We start from the raw sequence: 22,917 nt of genomic DNA on the forward strand, positions 1-22,917 counted from the left end.
CTAATGACTGGTGTCAAAGGCGCCAAATTCACCATTGGTCCATTTTTCAATAATCTCCCAGTGGTTGCATTTGTTGACAGCAAATGGAAATAGGTGTCTCCCCGTCCAGTGGTACACACAGCTCGTTTTGGCCATAGTTAACGGCTGACGTGGCATGTGGTGGCTTTTTTGTTTAAACACCTGAGATGAACAGCTGGACTGCTGCCCTACTGTGCTTCTAAGTAGATGAACTACGTGAGGTGCACAGTCCTGGAGCTACAGCCAGTTCCTGCCTATCCAGCACTGCTGGATCTTTTTTTAAATTATACCTGGGTGAAGGGTCCGGGTCATAGTGCAGGTTACCACCATGATGCCCTCTGGGTATTAGAGGTCCATAGTAGCAGGGAGAAAGCTAAACACCCATGATGCATCCTTCCCACATGGACCTGTTGGGCCGAATGGCCTGTATCTGTGCTGTACATTCTCTGTAGAGTCGGTCAAGAGCTGCTGTTGAAATTTCTAACTAGGACTAAAGCAGAACTCAAACCCAGGCCCCAAAAAGGGGAAAGATGTGCAGGGGAAACTTACTGCAAAGGGCTCTAATGTTAAATGATAAACCTATGGGTAATTTCATGATTTTTTGATGTGTTTGTTATGTTAGAAATGTTATTTTGAGCGGTATATCATGATCGGAGTGAGGAGGAAAATGGTTGCCAAAAGCAGTTTGGAAAAAGAAACCTGAGCAATTTGATTGGGTGGTTTTGTGTTGCTTGTTGTGATTCACAGCTATTCTCACCCGTCTACTGAACGCGTCTGGGTTTTGATTATTTAGTATTTAATCACCGGGATATTTGGTCCAAATCAGTGTACAGTAGACTTTAACTCGGGGTGTGAATGAGGGGTGCGGGGGGCCAAAGCGGGGCCGTGATCTGTCCGGCCCCCACAGCGTGAGATTTTAACTTGGGGCGAGAGTGAGGGGTGCGGGGGGCCAAAGCGGGGCCGTGATCTGTCCGGCCCCCACAGCGTGAGATTTTAACTTGGGGCGAGAGTGAGGGGTGCGGGGGGCCAAAGCGGGGCCGTGATCTGTCCGGCCCCCACAGCGTGAGATTTTAACTTGGGGCGAGAGTGAGGGGTGCGGGGGGCCAAAGTAGGGCCGTGATCTGTCCGGCCCCCACAGCGTGAGATTTTAACTTGAGGCGAGAGTGAGGGGTGCGGGGGGCCAAAGTGAGGCAATGATCTGCTCGGCCTCCAGAGCATGCGATTTTAACTCCCAGGCCTTGTTAGCGTTTTACGAAGCTTACTCCCGCCTGAAGCCGGTGGAAACGACGATGGGGCCGGTGGGCAGGAGTGGGAAATTGGGAGGGGGAGAGGGCTGCCTCCGGCGACCATAGAAACGGTCAAGTTAAGTGAAGTATGGGGGGGTGGAAGTCGGGAACAATCGCGATGGGAGGCCAGCCCACCCAATTACAGGCAGGATCAGAGAGAAAAATCCAGCCCTTGGTTTCTTGACTTCTTTCTGTTGTTTTTTTTGAGGGGAGGATTGGATTGTTTATTTGCACCATTTTACCTGATTTCAATTTTACTGCTGACGCCAACACTCAAAACACTTTACCCGACATGTGTGATCCTGCTCGTTCCCGCTCCTGCCTAATCTCAGCACAAAAACGCAGCAGAAAATGCTCCATTTCAAACTATGCCACCAACAGGGAGTGCCGTTTAATGTTGAAGCACATTACTGCTCCTTCCCAGGAAATCCCAACCTCTGCGCTCCCAGCGGGTGATGCAAATCACTCCGGGAGCACATCAGCCGCATCTAAATGAGGGGACATCAGAAGCCCAAGGAAGCCTCATCTGTGCAGTAGCAGCGCAAAAATGCACCAGGCAATATAGTCCACTGGCACTACTGATGCAGCAGGAGCAGAACTGCAGCCCCAAGGTACCCCCTGCAGTGCTAATTTTCTCAATAACCGTTAACAATGGCTCCAAACTCAGATTTCACCGTGGGATGCTCTTTTAAAGCCACGAGATATCCACACTAATCTTTTAATATGGGAAACCTATTTCCCTTGTTGATCTACTGCCTTACCGTGTCTGTAACTGGAAGTCAGTTCAGAGAGAAAAAAAGAATAAATTTGCATTAATATAACGCCTTTCATGACCTCGGGTCGTTCCAAAGTGCTTCACAGCTAATGAGGTATTTTTGAAGTGCAGCCACTGTTGTAATGTAGAGAAACACGGCAGCCAATTTGCGCACAGCAAGATCCCACAAACAGCAATGTGATAATGACCAGAAAATCTGTGTTTTCTCAGTGATGCGGGATAAATACCGGCCAGGACACCAGGGAGAACTCCCCTGCACTTCTTCGAAATAGTGCCATGGGATCTTTTACATTGGTTTAACGTCTCATCAGTAAGACCTCTGACAGTGCAGCACTCCCTCAGTTCTGCACTGGAGTTTCAGCCCGGATTATGTGGTTGAGTCTCTGGAGTATGACTTGAACCCACAACCTTCTGACTCAGAGGCGAGAGCACTACCACTGAGCCAAAGAAAGTTGAACACGGTAACAATCTTCTTCAGCTACAAATCTCTGTCCCTTTCTCACTAATCCTTTAGCATGTCTTTTCCAACTCAATATATGCGAGAAAGTGATCCTTCGGGTCGAATGTTACTTAACAAGTAAGAGCTCACAATTCTCACTGCAGATTAAAAAATCAGAATTCTGAACCTTTCGAAGTCACACTTACCCCACTGAGTAAATCCGGCACTGTCTTCTGTGGATCTGCTGAGCAAGGTGAAAAGTATTGTCCAGGCAGACAGGCCATGGGTCCTGGGTAAGCTCCAGGTTGCCAATCAAGCTCTTTTCATCCACATTGGCACAGGAAATCTGTTCAGTGACAAAACGCAATTGTTGCTCGTATATTTCAAAATATGGGCATTGAGAAAACTGTCACCATGTCTGGAGCTTGAACAAATTGAGGACATGTGACCCGCACAGGAGTGACACATATAATCGATCTCATGTGAGGCTGACCAGACAACTCAGACAGAATGAAGTTACAAGTAGGTTATCACCAACCTCAGAAATGAAGTTATTTATCACAGTGTAGCGAAGCGTAGTGATTATGTTACTGGACCAGTAATCCAGAAGCCTGGACTAGTAATCCAGAGAACTAATAATCCAGTAGAACGTGAGTTCAAATCCCACCATGGCCGTTTGAGAATTGAAATTCAGTTTTTAAAAATCTGATAATAAAATGTTGGTATCAGCAAAAGTGACCATGAAGCTGTTGGATTGTTGTAAAAACCCAACTGGTTCGCTGCTGTCCTTTAGGGAAGGAAACCTGCTGTCCTTACCCGGTCTGGTCCCACAGCAATGTGGTTGATTCTGAACTGCCCTCTGAAGTGGCCTAGCCAGCCACGCAGATGTATAAAACCGCCACAAAGAACCACCCACCTTCCAAGGACAACTAGAGATGGGCAATAAATGTCGGCCTTGTTAGCAATGCCCACACCCTCGGAATTAATTAGGAGAATTAATAATACATCATATTGCTCACTATGACATAGCCTTAATTTATTATGTTATACTATTTATTGCATAAAGTATATTATACATACCATATATATTGCTGACCAGAGGAAGAGGCTAGTAGAGCCGATTTTCCTCCACTTTGCACCCGGGAACTCTCAGTTGCCCTGGGATGTCCAGGGTATCCCAGATGATGGTGGGGGAAGGGGCAGAGTGCATGCTCCTGTAGCAGGTGCAAGCGTTCAAATCCCATGCAAAATAAGGCAAAAGTGATGAAACTGCACTGCCTGCCTTATTTTCTGTCCCCAACGTCAGCTGGGTGACGATTATGAAGGACACCGAGAAGAACTAGGCCTTTCACCCAGCCCCACTCAGGTCGGAGGTAAAAGGAACCCAGAAAAGACAAGAAGCATTTTTTCCTGGGTGCTCAAGGGCCTTCGGGATTGGAGACCTTCTGGCTGCTGTGTCTGGACAGTAGGCAGAGAACCCATATGCCCACAGTAGAGCTTGGAGTTCCACCTCCCATTCTGGGTGCAGGTCTCTACCAAAAGGCAGGCCTGCCCTGGGGCAAGGGCGGGCCCATTTAAAAGAGAGGGAGGTGGAGAAGTGGAGGGGTTTAGGGAAGGAAACTGAGGCAGGAGGCCAGGAATGCCTCCTTTCATTGCAGTATGAACACCGGACCTGCATTTATTCCTGAGCCCAGTCGAACCCATCTGGGGAACCTCGGTAAATCCCAGGACAGCATACCGAGGGCAGAGGCCCGACATGATGGGTCTCCAATTCATGATGTCATGAGAGGGGAGCATCCTTTTTCCTCCTCACTACACCTGGGAACTGAGCGGGAAGAGAAACCATCTCCCCTATTTTCTTTCCGTACATATACGGGCAGACACAACTTTGCTGTTGATGCCGGATGAGATTACTCCAACAATTAAAGAGACCAAATGGAAGGTAACTGTGCAAGTTCAAATGAGACATAATCTGCTAGCAAAAATCAATTACAACTATAAAGGTCGGTCACTTTTAATTGAATACCATTTGCCACAAATTTGTATTCACTGTTGCTCTGTTTCTATGTAGAAGATAATATACAGCTGGAAGTGAGTTGCAAAGCAGTAATTCAATCAGACATTTCCGATGACATTGCAAACTATGAGAGTGAAGCTTGAGCGATTTATGAAGGTCACTGGAACTGAAAGATTGCCTTCGACTCACCACCAGATATTTATTAGGTTTATCTGCAAGTAATGAGATCACACTTTTAGTTTACAGTAGCCACACTGAGGACTGCAGAGGAGTTGGAACCTAAAGAGAAATGCTACAATGAGAGATAGCTGGGTGGAACCCAATGGTACGTTTACATTAGCAATACTGCAAAATCGGTTTCTTATTTAACGAAAAGTTTACTTGCAATCTGCGTACAAAGAATTTCCTATAGAAAATAAAAATTAGAATACCCAGGCTCGTAGGATCAAGTGAGTTCTTTCTTCGGGTTAGAAATGGCAAAATAAACACTCCTTTCATCTCCATGATCTGAGGAGTTGTTTATTGAAAAAGAATAATAGCCTAGTGGTTATGCTACTGGACTAACAACCCAGAATTTGAGAGTTTATAATTGCACCGTAGCAAGGTGTGAAAGTGAATTCAACAAATCTGGTAATTTGTCGGCTCGCACCAGAAAAGTAACCATGAAAGCTCAGAACCAAAGCAAGTAACCATAGCAAATTCATCACCATTTTGTAGTTCTGACCTGATACTGAGCATCAGCAGTGTTGCTTCATAACAGATTAAGAGTCAATGTTTATGTGCAATGACACAAAGAAAGATTTTTTTAGCTTGCTTGTAAGAAGAGACAGGAAAACGCAATTCCCCAAAAGAATTTACTTCAGATTCAATGTGGTCAGAAGTGCTCGAATTAGATATATTTCTGTGTATCCAAGTGTCAGGGAAGTTTTATTGTTCACAGGGGGAGTTGGTGGGGTGGGGGGGAGGGAACGTTGTATCCCAGCATAGAAGGCAAGGTGCACCAACCCGGGACTTCTGCCACTGACCCTGTCAAAGTTCGTAGGGTCTGAGGATGGTTCCCTGTTTTGCATGGCAATGGCAGATGCCTATGCCACTAGGGGTACATCTAGGGTGCCTGCCCACCAAAGAGGCTGGAAAGTCCAGCTGAAAAGTGGCTGGCCGGCCCGAGGGGGGGGGGAGGGAAAGACAGGGGACAGGGTGCCAGGTCTCACCCCCTTCCCCCCTCTCCGATGGGTCCAGGTCACTGCCACTGTTTGGCAGGTAGATACGCCTGGTCTGACCAGATATTCCTGCTCTTTCAAAGTCCCGGTACAGTCACGATGGGCCGAATGGCCTCCTTCTGCGCTGTAAGATTCTATTCCTCCACCAAGTCTATGTCTCGTCCCTCTGAGGGCCAGAAAGGTGGGAATTCCCAACATAGGGAGTCCCTTACCCCTCTTACACCGATGTCTTGTTTGGGACGGGTAGAGGCTCTGTCCCCAACAAGCTATTGTGGAATCATAGAATCATAGAATCATAGAAGTTACAACATGGAAACAGGCCCTTCGGCCCAACATGTCCATGTCGCCCAGTTTATACCACTAAGCTAGTCCCAATTGCCTGCACTTGGCCCATATCCCTCTATACCCATCTCACCCATGTAACTGTCCAAATGCTTTTTAAAAGACAAAATTGTACCCGCCTCTACTACTGCCTCTGGCAGCTCGTTCCAGACACTCACCACCCTTTGAGTGAAAAAATTGCCCCTCTGGACCCTTTTGTATCTCTCCCCTCTCACCTTAAATCTATGCCCCCTCGTTATAGACTCCCCTACCTTTGGGAAAAGATTTTGACTATCTACCTTATCTATGCCCCTCATTATTTTATAGACTTCTATAAGATCACCCCTTAACCTCCTACTCTCCAGGGAAAAAAGTCCCAGTCTGTCTAACCTCTCCCTGTAAGTCAAACCATCAAGTCCCGGTAGCATCCTAGTAAATCTTTTCTGCACTCTTTCTAGTTTAATAATATCCTTTCTATAATAGGGTGACCAGAACTGTACACAGTACTCCAAGTGTGGCCTCACCAATGCCCTGTACAACTTCAACAAGACATCCCAACTCCTGCATTCAATGTTCTGACCAATGAAACCAAGCATGCCGAATGCCTTCTTCACCACCCTATCTACCTGTGACTCCACTTTCAAGGAGCTATGAATCTGTACTCCCAGATCTCTTTGTTCTATAACTCTCCCCAACGCCCTACCATTAACGGAGTAGGTCCTGGCCCGATTCGATCTACCAAAATGCATCACCTCACATTTATCTAAATTAAACTCCATCTGCCATTCATCGGCCCACTGGCCCAATTTATCAAGATCCCGTTGCAATCCTAGATAACCTTCTTCACTGTCCACAATGCCACCAATCTTGGTGTCATCTGCAAACTTACTAACCATGCCTCCTAAATTCTCATCCAAATCATTAATATAAATAACAAATCACAGCGGACCCAGCACCGATCCCTGAGGCACACCGCTGGACACAGGCATCCAGTTTGAAAAACAACCCTCTACAACCACCCTCTGTCTTCTGTCGTCAAGCCAATTTTGTATCCAATTGGCTACCTCACCTTGGATCCCATGAGATTTAACCTTATGTAACAACCTACCATGCGGTACCTTGTCAAATGCTTTGCTGAAGTCCATGTAGACCACGTCTACTGCACAGCCCTCATCTATCTTCTTGGTTACCCCTTCAAAAAACTCAATCAAATTCGTGAGACATGATTTTCCTCTCACAAAACCATGCTGACTGTTCCTAATTAGTCCCTGCCTCTCCAAATGCCTGTAGATCCTGTCCCTCAGAATACCCTCTAACAACTTACCCACTACAGATGTCAGGCTCACCGGTCTGTAGTTCCCAGGCTTTTCCCTGCCGCCCTTCTTAAACAAAGGCACAACATTTGCTACCCTCTGAAGTAAGATCTGAATCCAGCCTAACTTGTCACTCTCCCGCCAAAGCTAGTGGGAGCGCACAGAAGAGCTGCAGACTTTCAGTCCCAAATACAGTGGGATTTATTTTTGGTATGGAGAAGCATTTAGAGGAAATAGAGCTGGATTTTCCTCCAATGAATGGAATACTTCCGCTACACTAGCGACCTTTTACGACAGCGACAGTTTGCGACTGTTTGTATCTAGGCCATCCGCTTTCTCCTCAGCAGTTTGATCTGCAACTCCGAGTTTAGTGGAAGAGGGCATCCAGATGCACACAGGTCAAGACAGCAGGCTGACCACTGAGACAATCAATATTTGCCAGATGTTTGGCATACATCTCTCAGAATAATCTTGTGCTGGGAGTTCTTCAGCTCATCAGGCTTCAAGAAGTCTTTGAGTATTTTTTTTCCTTTTGAGGTTTTTCCACGCTATCATTGTGTACGGTTTCCTTCTGGAGGCTCCCGTTGTTTATTCCTCTTCCTGCTATTTGCTGATCATATTTCACTCATGTGGAAATACTTTGGCGTGGGAGATGGTATCCTCTGGTGCTGGGGGACTATTTGCTTCTTTGCCTCATCCTCATTGCAGTGGTGGGTTCCATGTCTGCAATATCTGGTGGCTCGAACTTGCCATTTGAATGAAGTACAAAGGAAAACTACTAACAAATCATTGTGAACTCTGTAGCTGCTTCCTTTTCCTTAAAGTTACATAGCATTGTTGAAAGTTATTTTCAGGAGGATTCTGAAGGAATATTTTTGGTATGCAAGTATTTCATACCAAGCTACGTATGGTAAACCAGTGCAATTTTATTTTCTATGGAGTCACCCTCTTTACTGCTCAGGTCCTTCAGTCTCTTCACACCGCTCGTGGACAAGAGGGTGGACAGTGAATTTCATCCACACCTCAACCAGTGTCTCCCTCAACTACCATCAGGAGACATGCAAGAGCTGCCCCAGGAAGACTCTCCATCCAGTGCTCCCTCATACAGATGGAGAGATGCCTGGTCCCTGCTTGGCGTCTCGCCACAGCACTCAACGAAGATCAGGAACTTGTCAGAATGAGAGGTTCCAGCCCACATTACACAGCTTTGTGCTCAGTAAGTTATTGAAATCAAGAACTCAACAGAAATTTCTTCCACCCCCAGTGTGGCCTTTTATGTGAACAGTTATGGCTCATTCTCCTCCACAGATGTTAATAGGTTTTGGGACAATGGTCAGCCTCCAGTTGCACTTGTAGATTTCCAGTTGAATGCAGTCTTATTATTGGCATTTAATACCATCGAGATATTTTCCATCTTCCAGTTCTGGCAATTTCTGCCATACAGCACAATATTCCTGCAGGTGTGGCAGCCTGGACCCAAACACAGCTTCTCGCCTCTTTAGTACTTGATCTACCTCTGCTTCTCCTTCTTCTGTGACATTCAGATGTCATTTTCTGCTCCTCCCCAGAAACAGAAATAATGTTTACAAAGGTCAAGTGGCCCATTGCCAAGGCTTCAAGATAATTGATTTGCATTTTATTAAATTTGAATGTGACTGGACAGCTAAATTGGAAGGAAAGTCAGGACAAACTTTTGTTCTAAAAGGGATAATAATCTTATGGAATAAGTTACAAGGGTAATCCATTGAGTTGGAGAGTATAAATGGATCAAAGAGGCAATTAGTTGCATTTCCAGCAAGAGAAGGATTGAGGCATATTGCAAGAAAAGGGGAGGTGGGGGTTGGGAATCAAGGAAAAAGGAATTTGTCAGAATGAGACGTTCCAGCCCACCTCCCATAACTTGTTGGACCAAGCACATTATTTGTGATCTTGGTGGATAGGTCTACCATTTCAGAGCTTGTACATAAGTGCAGAGGGTTTACCTTCAAGAAAGAGGGCCTAAACTGTTCATTTAAGAACCGATAGTGGCTGTCATTCTAGATGGTGTTAAGAGTGCTCAGTGCTCCCTTGATGCACAATGATGCTCACACGAGAAGACATACCTGCCAGTTTATCAAAACGTTATCCACAGTTGAATGAATGCCACTCTGTGTCCGGTGCAGAGGTTATTAGAAAAGATATTAAAAATAAAGCATGTGGGCCAAACCTATATTTTTTGGCAAACCTCACTTCTTCAGAATTCTGAGCTTTGAGCACTGGTGTTGACAGGGCACAAAACAGATTTCAACGGGCTCTCACGAAAAGGAATTTTGTGTTTATTTGGGGAAGTAAGGTAGCATAGCAGAACGTACAGAGTCCACTTGTTTGCGGTGTTGCCAGGAAGTAAGGTATAATGATAATGTGATGATTAAAGTGGGAGAACATTACACAAGGGTTCACATAATCCTGCAAATGTGCCAGGAATCAACGAGATTGAGTATTCTCCACGGACACTCAGGAGACTGTGCCTCAACACCAATTAACTCTCTGTAGACTACAACAGCATTTTTCTTTTACACACATCAAAGACGGTAACAATATTTATTCCACAGTAAGGATGGTGAATGTCACTTCCTTGACCTATCAATGACTCGTGGAAGTGGAAAAACAAAAACAATTCTCATTTAGGAGAATTCTCAATTACTGGGGTACTACTCCTGGTAAACTGTCAAGGCCTTGGAGAGGGTGCAGAAGAGATTTACTAGAATGGTACCAGGGATGAGGGGCTTCAGTAGATTCTCTTTTGAAAGTTATTATTGGATCTGCTTCCACTACCTTTTCAGGCAGTGCATTCCAGATCATAACAATTCGCTGCGTAAAAAAAATGTTTCCTCATGTCGCCTCTGGCTCTTTTGCCAATTACCTTAAATCTGTCTCATAGAATCATAGAATCATAGAAGTTTACAACATGGAAACAGGCCCTTCGGCCCAACATGTCCATGTCGCCCAGTTTATACCACTAAGCTAGTCCCAATTGCCTGCACTTGGCCCATATCCCTCTATACCCATCTTACCCATGTAACTGTCCAAATGCTTTTTAAGAGACAAAATTGTACCTGCCTCTACTACTGCCTCTGGCAGCTCGTTCCAGACACTCACCACCCTTTGAGTGAAAAAATTGCCCCTCTGGACCCTTTTGTATCTCTCCCCTCTCACCTTAAATCTATGCCCCCTCGTTATAGACTCCCCTACCTTTGGGAAAAGATTTTGACTATCGACCTTCCCTATGCCCCTCATTATTTTATAGACTTCTATAAGATCACCCCGAAACCTCTTACTCTCCAGGGGAAAAAAGTCCCAGTCTATCTAACCTCTCCCTATAAGTCAAACCATCAAGTCCCGGTAGCATCCTAGTAAATCTTTTCTGCACTCTTTCTAGTTTAATAATATCCTTTCTATAATAGGGTCTCCTCTGGTTACTGATCCTTCTGCCACTGTTTCTCCTTATTTACTTTATCAAAACTGTTCATGATTTTGAACACCTCCATCAAATCTCCCCATAACCTTCTCTGTTCTAAGGAGAAAACCCCAGCTTCTCCAATTTCTCCACATAACTGAAGTCCCTCATCCCTGGTACCATTCTAGTAAATCTCTTCTGTACCCTCTCTAAGGCCTTAATATCCTTCCTAAAGTGTGGTAACCAGAACTGAACACAATACTCCAGCTGAGGCCTAATCAGTGTTTTATAAAGGTTTATCATAACTTCCTTGCTTTTGTCCTCTATTAATAAAGCCCAGGATTCCATATGCTTTTTTTAAACAGCCTTCTCAACTTGTCCTGCCACTTTCAAAGATCTGTGTACATACACCCAGGTCTCCCTGTTCCTGCACCCATTTTAAAATTGTACCATTTAGTTTCTATTTTCTCTCCTCATTCTTCCTACCAAAATGTATCACTTCACGCCTTCTCTGCGTTAAATTTCATCTGCCATGAGTCTGCCCATTTCACCACTGTGTCTATGTCCTCCTGAACTCTGTTACTATCCTCCACATTGTTTACTACATTTTTGAGTTTTGTGTCATCTGCACACTTTGAAATTATACCCTCTATACCCAAGTCCAGGTCATTAACATATATCAAAAAAAGCAGTGGTCCTAATACTGATCCCTGGGGAAACACCACTGTATATTTCCCTCCAGTCTGAAAAAACAACAATTCACCACTACTCTCTGCTTTCTGTCCCTTAGCCAAATTTGTATCCACACTACCACTGTCCCTTTAATTCCATGGGCTTTAATTTTGCTAACAAGTCTATTATGTGGTACTTTATCAAATGCCTTTTGAAAGTCCATATACACAACATCAACCGCACTACCCTTATCAACCCTCTCCGTTACTTCAAAGAATTCAATCAAGTTATTCATACACGATTTTCCTTTAAGAAATCCATTCTGACTTTCATTTATTAGCCTATACTTTTCCAAGTGCCAATTAATTTTGTCCCGGATTATTATTGTCCCTAAATGTTTTCCCACCACCGCTGTATGATTCTATGAACTGTCTTGTAAATTGTCTAGATGTGACAGAAAATAAAATAATTGGTCCATGCTTTCTTGTTTTTTTCTCTACTGTGTCTTTTAGTTTGTCAAAATACCTGACTCAGAATGGAAGTTATGCATTCATTAAAAAGCCAACATATTGGTTTTATAGATGGAAGTTAGGATTATCCTCTTTGGAGTGGAGTTCCAGTGGGATGGAACTTCTACCAGCCCCTGCAATCCAGCCCCAACCCCAACCCTTTCCCTGGGACAGGGCTCATGGAGTAAGCGCTAACGGGATTCCTGCCGCCAAGAAGGAGCTGCAGCACCAAAGAGGTGTGGACAGCATTAAATGGGCAGAAATCCCCCAAAACCTGATGCAGCTGCAGCCTTGTAGGCCTACACAGTTAGGAACATAGGAACATAGGAACAGGAGTAGGCCATTCAGCCCCTCGTGCCTGCTCCGCCATTTGATAAGATCATGGCTGATCTGTGATCTAACTCCATATACCCGCCTTTGGCCCATTTCCCTTAATACCTTTAGGGTATAGATCATTGGGTGCCAGATTGGAGGTAAAGTAGGCTGCTACAAGACTCTCTCTCTCTGCTGGGGAACCCAGGACTGTTAGTACCTCTTCTGAAACACCTGCCAACGCTGGTAGAGGTACAATGGGCAAAATGACCTCTTTCGGTATTGATTCTATAAAGTTTAGAAAATAAGTTTTCAAAGTATCTCATCTGGCTGGTTTGTCTATTTAAGCTTTCATGAATTGGCTCCAGACCGCTGATTTTGACTGACTTCAATACTTTGCCTTTACTATTTGCTTCCTATTCATGAATAAACCTCTTTCATAGATAGCTTGGCTGGTTACAAAAAGTGTCCAGTGTGGCCAATATTAACCATAGTCTGAAGTGACATGAGGTGTAGTGGAATCCCTACATGTTCCTCATTAGCAATAAAAGGGTTCATTGCTCATGGGCACATAAGCTCACAATTCCAGTCAAGAGGGCTTACCTATGGAAGTGGGCTGCATATGTTGGGTACAAGAAAAATTGACTGTACTGAGCTTTAATTGTAGCAGGTGTCTTCACACAGAAGCATATGCAGTGACTAGTTCGGGGCAGAATAACACCATTACTGTGATAGTGTTAAGATTATTTCAAAATATTTCAACTGAATTTTCACACTCAGGATTCAAAGGAAAGAATATTTTTGCACCTCGAGTCAGGTATAACTCAGGCCAGATGCAGAGTGAAGTCCTGTCCTGTTTGCCCAGCTTTGAGCTTTGCTTCTTTATGGCTAGTGTGTGTGTAGGCACAAAGACATTCAGAAACTGCAACATGGCGACAATTAATTAGATCTGACTACATAATAATGGCCTTATTTGGTGCGACACCTTCAGGGAAACAAAAGAGCAGGTTAACATCGGGACCCGGTGGAAAGGCAGCAGGATCAGAGGGGGTAAGTTGCTGCCCTCATTTTGACTGACCCGCCCGCCCGGTTTCCTCAAGGCGTGCGGGGGAGTTAAAATTGGGGCCACGTGTTTGGCGTGTAGTTCCTTTAAAGCGCAATTGGGAAAATACGTCCTCTCACACTTTAAGAGCACTTCTTTATACACACCAGGCAGAAACCGTGAGGAATCCACTGCCGACACTAGATTTGAGCACGCGTCGGAGAGAGGGCCTCAACACTGTAGCGCTAACTCTGCACCCTGCATTCTTAGCTAGTGAGGCTTTGCACCAGCAATTGACAGTGTTCACATCAGGTAAGAACACCTTTAGATTGATGAGCAAAGTAAAAGTGCCCTGTTCAGTGTGCTTTTAGCTGGCTCCCAACTCTCCTTTCCTACTGTCTCTAAGTGTTTCATTCAGTTACATTCCCTGGAGCTTGACCTTCATCAAGAGTCCATTTCATTGTGAAGGTCAGGTTGCTTCCCCCCCCCCCCCCCCCCCCCCCCCACTATCTGTTGTTGTTGATCTCCTGCCATTTCCTTTCTGTCAGGCTCATTATTTTTTTAAGTCAGGGTTACACAATGGCCAGCCAGCTGTCTGGTCTGGCATGCATATGTAATTAATTTGATCCAACTGGAAGAAATGATTAATTATACTCTTTGTTGTTGGCCTACTTTGAAAAGGAAAGGAAGAACTTATGTGACATCCCAAAGCACTTAGATGTTTACTGCTAACGGGCTTTATACTTGAAATTACAAACCACCTTTCCGTTTTCATTGCATCTTTATTTTTAAAGATGGGATTGAGTAGCAAAGTGGGTTAATACACTGTCCTTCCAACCTCTGGGACCTGAGTTTGAATCCAGCCCAAACTGATATGATAAAAGTTTCCCATCTCTGCTAGGGAGCTAATTGAAGAGAGTTTGGGCAGTTTCAACCTAATTCCTAGTCAGCATAAATCCAAACAAAACTGCCTAGGATCAGCAGGGTGGTGGGGGGGTTCTTCTATCTGCCCCCCTCCCCCGACCCTTTATGTCTACAGCAAGCTTTAGGGGCGTATTTGTGGATGTTCCTGGACCATCTTAGGAATTCTGCCCAGTCTGCTACCCAGTAGGCCCAACAGGACTTATGCTACTGGGGCTTGGGAAGGCTTCAGCAGTGAACCAGATGGGATCGATTGCCTTTAAGATATCAATTTGCTGCCTTAGGCTTTCTTCGGCCCCTCCCGGATCTCGGTGTCCCCATGTCAGAGCAGTGGGGTGCTGCTCCAACTACTGCCTGCCTATCGGGTCAGGCAGCTCCGTTACGCTTCAACAAAGCATGGGCCATCCATCCTGTCTATGTCCCCGTTATTTGTAGCAGACAGCCGGAGGTCCTGCCCCGTTGCACTTCCATTGGTGGTGCAGGGACTCGGGAATTTTGGGCCCTCAAAATCAAGTGGTATTTTAGGATTCTGGTTTTGGGTTAGGGTCTGGGTCCAGGCTTGCCCAGACAGCTGAAATGCTGCTTCAACATCGTGGTTATATGTTTCACCAGAATTCAAGTGGAAGCTTGGGCCTCACTATTTTCTCCCCGCCTCAATATGAGAGGGGTGGGGGTCCTTACTGGTGTTGATAGCTAGGGCAGTAAAGGACAGCCATAGTCACTCAGCAAGCATCCATCCAGCCTGTTTCTTCAAATAATTATTGCACTGTAGATTTTTTTTCCTGGATGATAAGAAGGGAGAGATCACTTTGATAGGATTGTACTACAGACCCCCAAATAGTCAACGGGAAATTGAGGAGCAAATATGTAAGGAGATTACAGACAGCTGCAAGAAAAATAGGGTGGTAATAGTAGGGGACTTTAACTTTCCCAACATTGACTGGGACAGCCATAGCATTAGGGGCTTGGATGGAGAGAAATTTGTTGAGTGTATTCAGGAGGAATTTCTCATTCAGTATGTGGATGGCCCGACTAGAGAGGAGGCAAAACTTGACCTCCTCTTGGGAAATAAGGAAGGGCAGGTGACAGGAGTGTTAGTGAGGGATCACTTTGGGACCAGTGATCATAATTCCATTAGTTTTAAGATAGCTATGGAGAAGGATAGGTCTGGCCCAAAAGTTAAAATTCTAAATTGGGGAAAGGCCAATTTTGATGGTATTAGACAGGAACTTTCAGAAGTTGATTGGGAGAGTCTGTTGGCAGGCAAAGGGATGTCTGGTAAGTGGGAGGCTTTCAAAAGTGTGTTAACCAGGGTTCAGGGTAAGCACATTCCTTATAAAGTGAAGGGCAAGGCTGGTAGAAGTAGGGAACCTTGGATGACTCGGGAGATTGAGGCCCTAGTCAAAAAGAAGAAGGAGGCATATGACATGCATAGACAGCTGGGATCAAGTGGATCCCTTGAAGAGTATAGAGATTGCCGGAGTAGAGTTAAGAGAGAAATCAGGAGGGCAAAAAGGGGACATGAGATTGCTTTGGCAGATAAGGCAAAGGAGAATCCAAAGAGCTTCTACAAATACATAAAGGGCAAAAGAGTAACTAGGGAGAGAGTAGGGCCTCTTAAGGATCAACAAGGTCATCTATGTGCGGAACTACAAGAGATGGGTGAGATCCTGAATGAATATTTCTCATCGGTATTTACGGTTGAGAAAGGCATGGATGTTAGGGAACTTGGGGAAATAAATAGTGATGTCTTGAGGAGTGTACATATTACAGAGAGGGAGTTGCTGGACGTCTTAACGCGCATCAAGGTAGATAAATCTCCGGGACCCAATGAAATGTATCCCAGGACGTTATGGGAGGTTAGGGAGGAAATTGCGGGTCCCCTAGCAGAGATATTTGAATCATCGACAGCTACAGGTGAGGTGCCTGAAGATTGGAGGGTAGCAAATGTTGTGCCTTTGTTTAAGAAGGGCGGCAGGGAAAAGCCTGGGAACTACAGACCGGTGAGCCTGACATCTGTAGTGGGTAAGTTGTTGGAAGGTATTCTGAGAGACAGGATCTACAGGCATTTGGAGAGGCAGGGACTGATTAGGAACAGTCAGCATGGTTTTGTGAGAGGAAAATCATGTCTTACGAATTTGATTGAGTTTTTCGAAGGGGTAACCAAGAAGATAGATGAGGGCTGTGCAGTAGACGTGGTCTACATGGACTTTAGCAAAGCGTTTGACAAGGTACTGCATGGCAGGTTGTTACATAAGGTTAAATCTCACGGGATCCAAGGTGAGGTAGCCAATTGGATACAAAATTGGCTTGACGACAGAAGACAGAGGGTGGTTGTAGAGGGTTGTTTTTCAAACTGGAGGCCTGTGACTAGCGGTGTGCCTCAGGGATCGGTGCTGGGTCCGCTGTTGTTTGTTATTTATATTAATGATTTGGATGAGAATTTAAGAGGCATGGTTAGTAAGTTTGCAGATGACACCAAGATTGGTGGCATTGTGGACAGTGAAGAAGGTTATCTAGGATTGCAACGGGATCTTGATAAATTGGGCCAGTGGGCCGATGAATGGCAGATGGAGTTTAATTTAGATAAATGTGAGGTGATGCATTTTGGTAGATCGAATCGGGCCAGGACCTACTCCGTTAATGGTAGGGCATTGGGGAGAGTTATAGAACAAAGAGATCTAGGAGTACAGGTTCATTGCTCCTTGAAAGTGGAGTCACAGGTGGATAGGGTGGTGAAGAAGGCATTCGGCATGCTTGGTTTCATTGGTCAGAACATTGAATACAGGAGTTGGGATGTTTTGTTGAAGTTGTACAGGACATTAGTAAGGCCACACTTGGAATACTGTGTACAGTTCTGGTCACCCTATTATAGAAAGGATATTATTAAACTAGAAAGAGTGCAGAAAAGATTTACTAGGATGCTACCGGGACTTGATGGTTTGACTTATAGGGAGAGGTTAGATAGACTGGGACTTTTTTCCCCTGGAGAGTAAGAGGTTTCGGGGTGATCTTATAGAAGTCTATAAAATAATGAGGGGCATAGATAAGGTAGATAGTCAAAATCTTTTCCCAAAGGTAGGGGAGTCTATAACGAGGGGACATAGATTTAAGGTGAGAGGGGAGAGATACAAAAAGGTCCAGAGGGGCAATTTTTTCACTCAAAGGGTGGTGAGTGTCTGGAACGAGCTGCCAGAGGCAGTAGTAGAGGCGGGTACAATTTTGTTTTTTAAAACGCATTTGGATAGTTACATGGGTAAGATGGGTATAGAGGGATATGAGCCAAGTGCAGGCAATTGGGACTAGCTTAGTGGTATAAACTGGGCGACATGGACATGTTGGGCCGAAGGGCCTGTTTCCATGTTGTAAACTTCTATGACTCTATGACTCTATAGCATCGTTACTGCTGCTAGATAGCTGCACTGATCGTCATTGCTGGAATGGAAGCATTTGATATTCAGCTACGCCTCGGGGTTCTGCTTAGGCAGCATGATTACATGCTGTGCCATCAATGAGGCCCTGCACTTTGGGAATCCCAACCCTACCTCATAAAAGGGCAGTAGCTTCTTGAGTTCTTCCTTTCTTTCCATGGGGAAAATGAGAAACGTCATACCCCTAGCAAACAAGGCTACGGTGACCTGTTTGACGCAGCGCTGTACAGATGTCTGACTGACTCTGGTAAATGTCTCCAGTGGTGCCTTAAAATAAGCTGGTGGCATAAAAGTTCCATGAGATGGTGACTTCCACTGGAGTGGGCAGGCAGCCTCTGTGCTGGATGCAGCTTGCAAGTTGGGCTCGAGCAGAGGGCACAACTCAGTGACTCAAGCTCCCTGATGAAGTGTGGATGGTGAAGGCAGGTCTCTTCAGACACGACCATGCAGTTATTCCTGGGTCAATAACACCATTCCTGGGATGCCTGCGAATGCACACCGGACGCCAGAGGTGAAAGCACATCTGCCTTCCTTCCCTCTGCAGGAACCTTCGCTCCCTCTACCAAATGAAGAACGGCTTGAAAAATTGGATCTATTTTCATTACAACAATGCTGATTATGGGGCGATATGACAGAAGTGTTTAAAATTACGGAAGGATGGGACAGGGTGGATAGGAGACTGTTTGCAGTAGTTGAGGGGTCAAGAACAAGGGGCCATAGATACAAGATAAAATGTAAGAGATTTAGAAGAGAGGGCAGGAGAAGTTTCTTTACACAGAGAGTTGTGAGGATGTGGAATTCACTTTCCGGTTGAGGCAGAAACTATGTCCACTTTCAATATTAGATTGGACAGGTGGATGAAGGAAATAGGGTTGAAGAGATATGGAAACAGTCGGGGGTGGGGGGAGGGTAAATATGATTAGAGCTACTTCATGTGGAGGGTAAACTCTGACATGGACTAGCTGGGCTGAACGGCCAGTTTTCGTGTTGTAACTTCTCTGTAAATCCAGGACAGTCACTGGCAGGAATGCCTATGCCGAGCCCCGTGGTTGGTAACTGGTGGCAGCATTAATGGTGCTGTTGGAGGTATACACCAGAGAAGTGGTAAAATACAGAACAGCAGTAACAAGTGGCAGAAAAACGCTGCAGTTATTGTGCTGAACCACTGAGCTCCCTCTTCCCCTGCCTCCCTTCTTGTCATGACATTTAGGGGTCACTTTGTGGTCCCAAAAGATCTTCAAAGAAAGTTCGAGCTCCCACACGATAATTCTAGGTTCCCTGGGCACTTTTATCATTCTTTATCAAATCTTGTAATCAGCATCACTGGAGGAGTTTGTGCACTTTTCTGTGTGTGACTTGTGATTACTATATTAACTGTGATTACTTGCAGCATTGTGTGTTTAGATTTGTTAATTATCTGCCAGTGGAATTTCCTGGTTGTATTGGATAAGTCAGCAGAAAGTATCAGGGAATTCCTCCTCATCCTTCAAATATCTAGAATCTGGCAAAGTGCCTGAAAATAAGTCCTGAGCCATTAAACATGCAAAATCACTTCACTCACGGATAGCTCAAGAGTTACAAAGCCACAAGTAGGTTTAGCCTCAAGAGCAGGCATATTTAGAGTTGCCAAACAAAACAAAATTTCCTTCAATAGACAAATCTGAAGTGGAACTGGTAGAAGACCCCCCCCAAACACCAAAAACTGGTCATCCGTGACAGAAGAAAAAATCCTACAGCTCATCCCTGCTGAGACTCTGTATGTTCATGGGGGACTTCTGAGATGGGGCAGACTCTGATAAGTTTATCTCAAATCTTGTACTTTCTAACAATTGACGCTGTAAAAGCAAATATGTTCCAACTGAAAAGAATGTAATACAAACTTATTTACAAAACAACCCCAGCTTCTCCAGTCTCTCCACATAACTGAAGTCCCTCATCCCTGGAACCATTCTAGTAAATCTCTTCTGCACCCTCTCTAAGGCCTTCACATCTGTCCCAAAGTGCAGTGCTCAGAATTGGACACAATACTCCAGCTGGGGCCTAAGCATTGATTTTTAAAGGTTTAGCATAACTTCTTTGCTTTTGTACTCTATGCCTCTGTTAATAAAGCCCAGGATCCCATATGCCTTTTTAAACAGCCTTCTCAACTTGTCCTGCCACCATCAAAGATTTGTGCACATACACCCCCAGGTCTCTCTGCTCCTGCACCCTGTTTAAAATCGTACCATTTCGTTTATATTGCCTCTCCTCATTCTTCCTATCAAGATGAATTACTTCATACTTCTACACTTCTCTGCATTAAATTTCAGCAGTCTGTCTATGTCCTCCTGAAAGTCGGGGACAGTCTGCAGCAATCGTGGAAGATCAGAGCTTGGTGGGGGGTGGGGGGAGGGGAAGGAGGGTTGGTCACCGATCGTCGTAGCTCCTCCTGACCCACAAGGAGTGCTTTTAAAAGCTGCAGCCGATAGCTCTTGCCTATATTTCGGTGCTAGTGTTTCCCGAGCCCCTGGAAACCCGGCCGGCAACTGTTAAATTTAAATCAGGCTCTCAACTGCACTGTGAGAGCCTGATTTAAATATGATAATGAAATGTCCCACCTCTCCACGGCGGAACACACACACACCTCGCTACCCGCCGCCGTAAAAACAGCAACAGGCGCGTACGTAGTGGGTTGGGGACGCGTCCCCCATTTTTAACCCCCCCTCCGACGTTCTCCCACTCAAAGTGGGGGTTAATATCAAGCTCCTCTAATATCACTAGTTCCTCTGGTGGGGGAATCCAGAACTAGGGGCACAATCTTAAAATTAGAAATAAGCCGTTCAGGAGTGAAATCAGGAAGCATTTTTTTTCCCCACACAACGGGAAGTAGAAATCTGGTACTCTTTCGTCCAAAAGGCAGTAGCTGCTGGGTTAGTTGACATTTTTAAGACTGAGATTGATTAGGTGGGGTTATCAAGGGATGTGGAGAAAAGGCAGGTAAATGGAGTTTAGGTACAGATCAGCCATGATCTAATAAAATAGTGAAACAAGTTAGAGAGGCTGAATGGCCTACTCCTGTCCCTAAATTCCATGCAGACTGGTTTCAGCCAACTTGATGGCTGCTTTTTATATCTGAAGCCATAATGGAGCAAGCCTGAAGCAGACAATGGCACTCATCCCAGTGATCTGTCTTTTGTGATATCGAGCATGGCTGTTATCCACAGCAGCGTATGAGGCAGACATTATGCAGATGTGCAGACACTAGCTAGTGCTGTTTCTGTAGCCAGAATCCATATCCTACAATTTCAGCATCCAGCTGTTGAAATAACTCATGCTTGATCTGGTACTACTATGAAATGGATTGTCTCAGGAATGCAATCTTGTCCTGCAGTGCTTTTAAGGAACGGTTCTAGGGTGACAAAGGAAAAACCACCACAGTCAACCAGCAGCCACAAATTTTAAATAAAAATTAAGCACTTCCATTTAAATTTTTTGCTTTACTTACCTATAAAATGTAACACCTCATATACAAAGTGTACCTGAAAGTATTTTTCTATCAATCATACGGTTTAATTTTACACATGCTCACGATTAGAAAATTCTGCTACTATGGGGTTATTCCACAACTTAAATTGATTATAAACTACACTTGCTGAGCATTATTAGAAATAATAAAAGGGAAAAAACTAAGTGCTGGAAATCCAAAATAGAAAATGCTAGAATGACACAGTAGATCCGTCAGCATCTGTAACAAGATAAGACAGGTTAATATTCTGGGTGTAACCGTTTGCTGTGACAAAGGGTTAGGCCCAAAACATCGCAGTGAGAAGCCCCACTCCAGCAAATTCCGAGCCAATATTAAGGATCAAAATTTGCTGGAGTGGAGTGTGTTAGTTAGATTTTTTACTGCACCCATCAGCTCAAAGATTATTTGCCCACAAAGTTGCTGGAAGTACGAGCTGATAATGGCGTAGCAAGGGTTACAGGGCATCTGGGACCTGAGTGAACGACGGGACCAATAGTCTATCTCTTTAACCATTGAGATTTAATGATTTTGAAATAAATAGAGGAAGAAGTGAGAAGGCGGATGAATTCAATGTCAAATCAAGCACAGAAAGAGAAATAAAAAGAGAGAGGGAAAGAAAGAAAGATTGGATTAAGAGAGAGAGAAAAGAGGCAGAAAGGGAAAGAAAAGAAAAATGTTTTAACATTTTTAAAATCTCCAACAATTCACTACCTGAAGGGATGAGACTCCATACTTTTAATTGTTCAATTTCTGGGCAAGAGCGGTTGATTGGCAGTCATTAACAATTATCATGCCGTTAAAAGGATATTTACACTGTTAATTACTAGACTTAACTTTTTGTTGCGAGTTTAATGGGAAATTAACATGCAACTGCAACAAGTTCATGAGAATCACGGGGAGGTTGAGGGCGAGATGCCGGTTTCACAAAGCTAACGGCAGAGCAGCTTGCGGCAATTCACAATTCACGGGGTACCTCTTCCTCGCCACAAGTTGCTGGCCGACTTGCACTGGATTGGGGGTAATATTCTGGCACGGGTGGAGGATTGGTTATCTAACAGGAAGCAGAGAGCTGGGATAAGTGGTTCATTCTCGGACTGGCAACCAGTGGCCAGTGGTGTTCCGCAGGGGTCGGTGCTGGGTCCCCAACTCTTTACAATCTATATTAACGATTTGGAGGAGGGGACCGAGTGTAACATATCAAAGTTTGCAGATGATCCAAAGATGGGAGGGAAAGTGGAGAGTGAGGAGGACATAAAAAACCTACAGGGGGATATAGACAGGCTGGGTGAGTGGGCGGAGATTTGGCAGATGCAATACAATATTGGAAAATGTGAGGTTATGCACTTTGGCAGGAAAAATCAGAGAGCAAGTTATTATCTTAATGGTGAGAAACTGGAAAGTACTGCAGTACAAAGGGATCTGGGGGTCCTAGTGCAAGAAAATCAAAAAGTTGGTATGCAGGTGCAGCAGGTGATTAAGAAGGCCAACGGAATGTTGGCTTTTATTGCTCGGGGGATAGAATATAAAAACAGGGAGGTATTGCTGCAGTTATATAAGGTATTGGTGAGACCGCACCTGGAATACTGCATACAGTTTTGGTCTCCATACTTAAGAAAAGACATACTTGCTCTCGAGGCAGTACAAAGAAGGTTCACTCGGTTAATCCTGGGGATGAGGGGGGTGGACATATGAGGAGAGGT

At 44.8% G+C, this 22,917-nt stretch overlaps 1 protein-coding gene across 3 annotated transcripts in view; it reads right to left on the reverse strand.

Annotated features, from left to right (window-relative positions):
• mettl24 (methyltransferase like 24) overlaps nucleotides 1–22,917 on the reverse strand; it is a 96,245-nt gene that overhangs the window by 43,635 nt on the left and 29,693 nt on the right. Inside the window, exon 3 of one of the 3 annotated variants that reach the window (XM_067985029.1) lies at nucleotides 2,725–2,864. The exons of the other annotated variants lie outside the window; for them this stretch is intronic. Coding sequence (XP_067841130.1) covers nucleotides 2,725–2,864 — 140 coding nt within the window. The remainder of the gene's footprint in view (nucleotides 1–2,724; nucleotides 2,865–22,917) is intronic. 3 annotated transcript variants of the gene reach the window in all.

Source organism: Heptranchias perlo, chromosome 5, assembly GCF_035084215.1.
Source record: "Heptranchias perlo isolate sHepPer1 chromosome 5, sHepPer1.hap1, whole genome shotgun sequence".
Classification (NCBI taxonomy): domain Eukaryota; kingdom Metazoa; phylum Chordata; class Chondrichthyes; order Hexanchiformes; family Hexanchidae; genus Heptranchias; species Heptranchias perlo.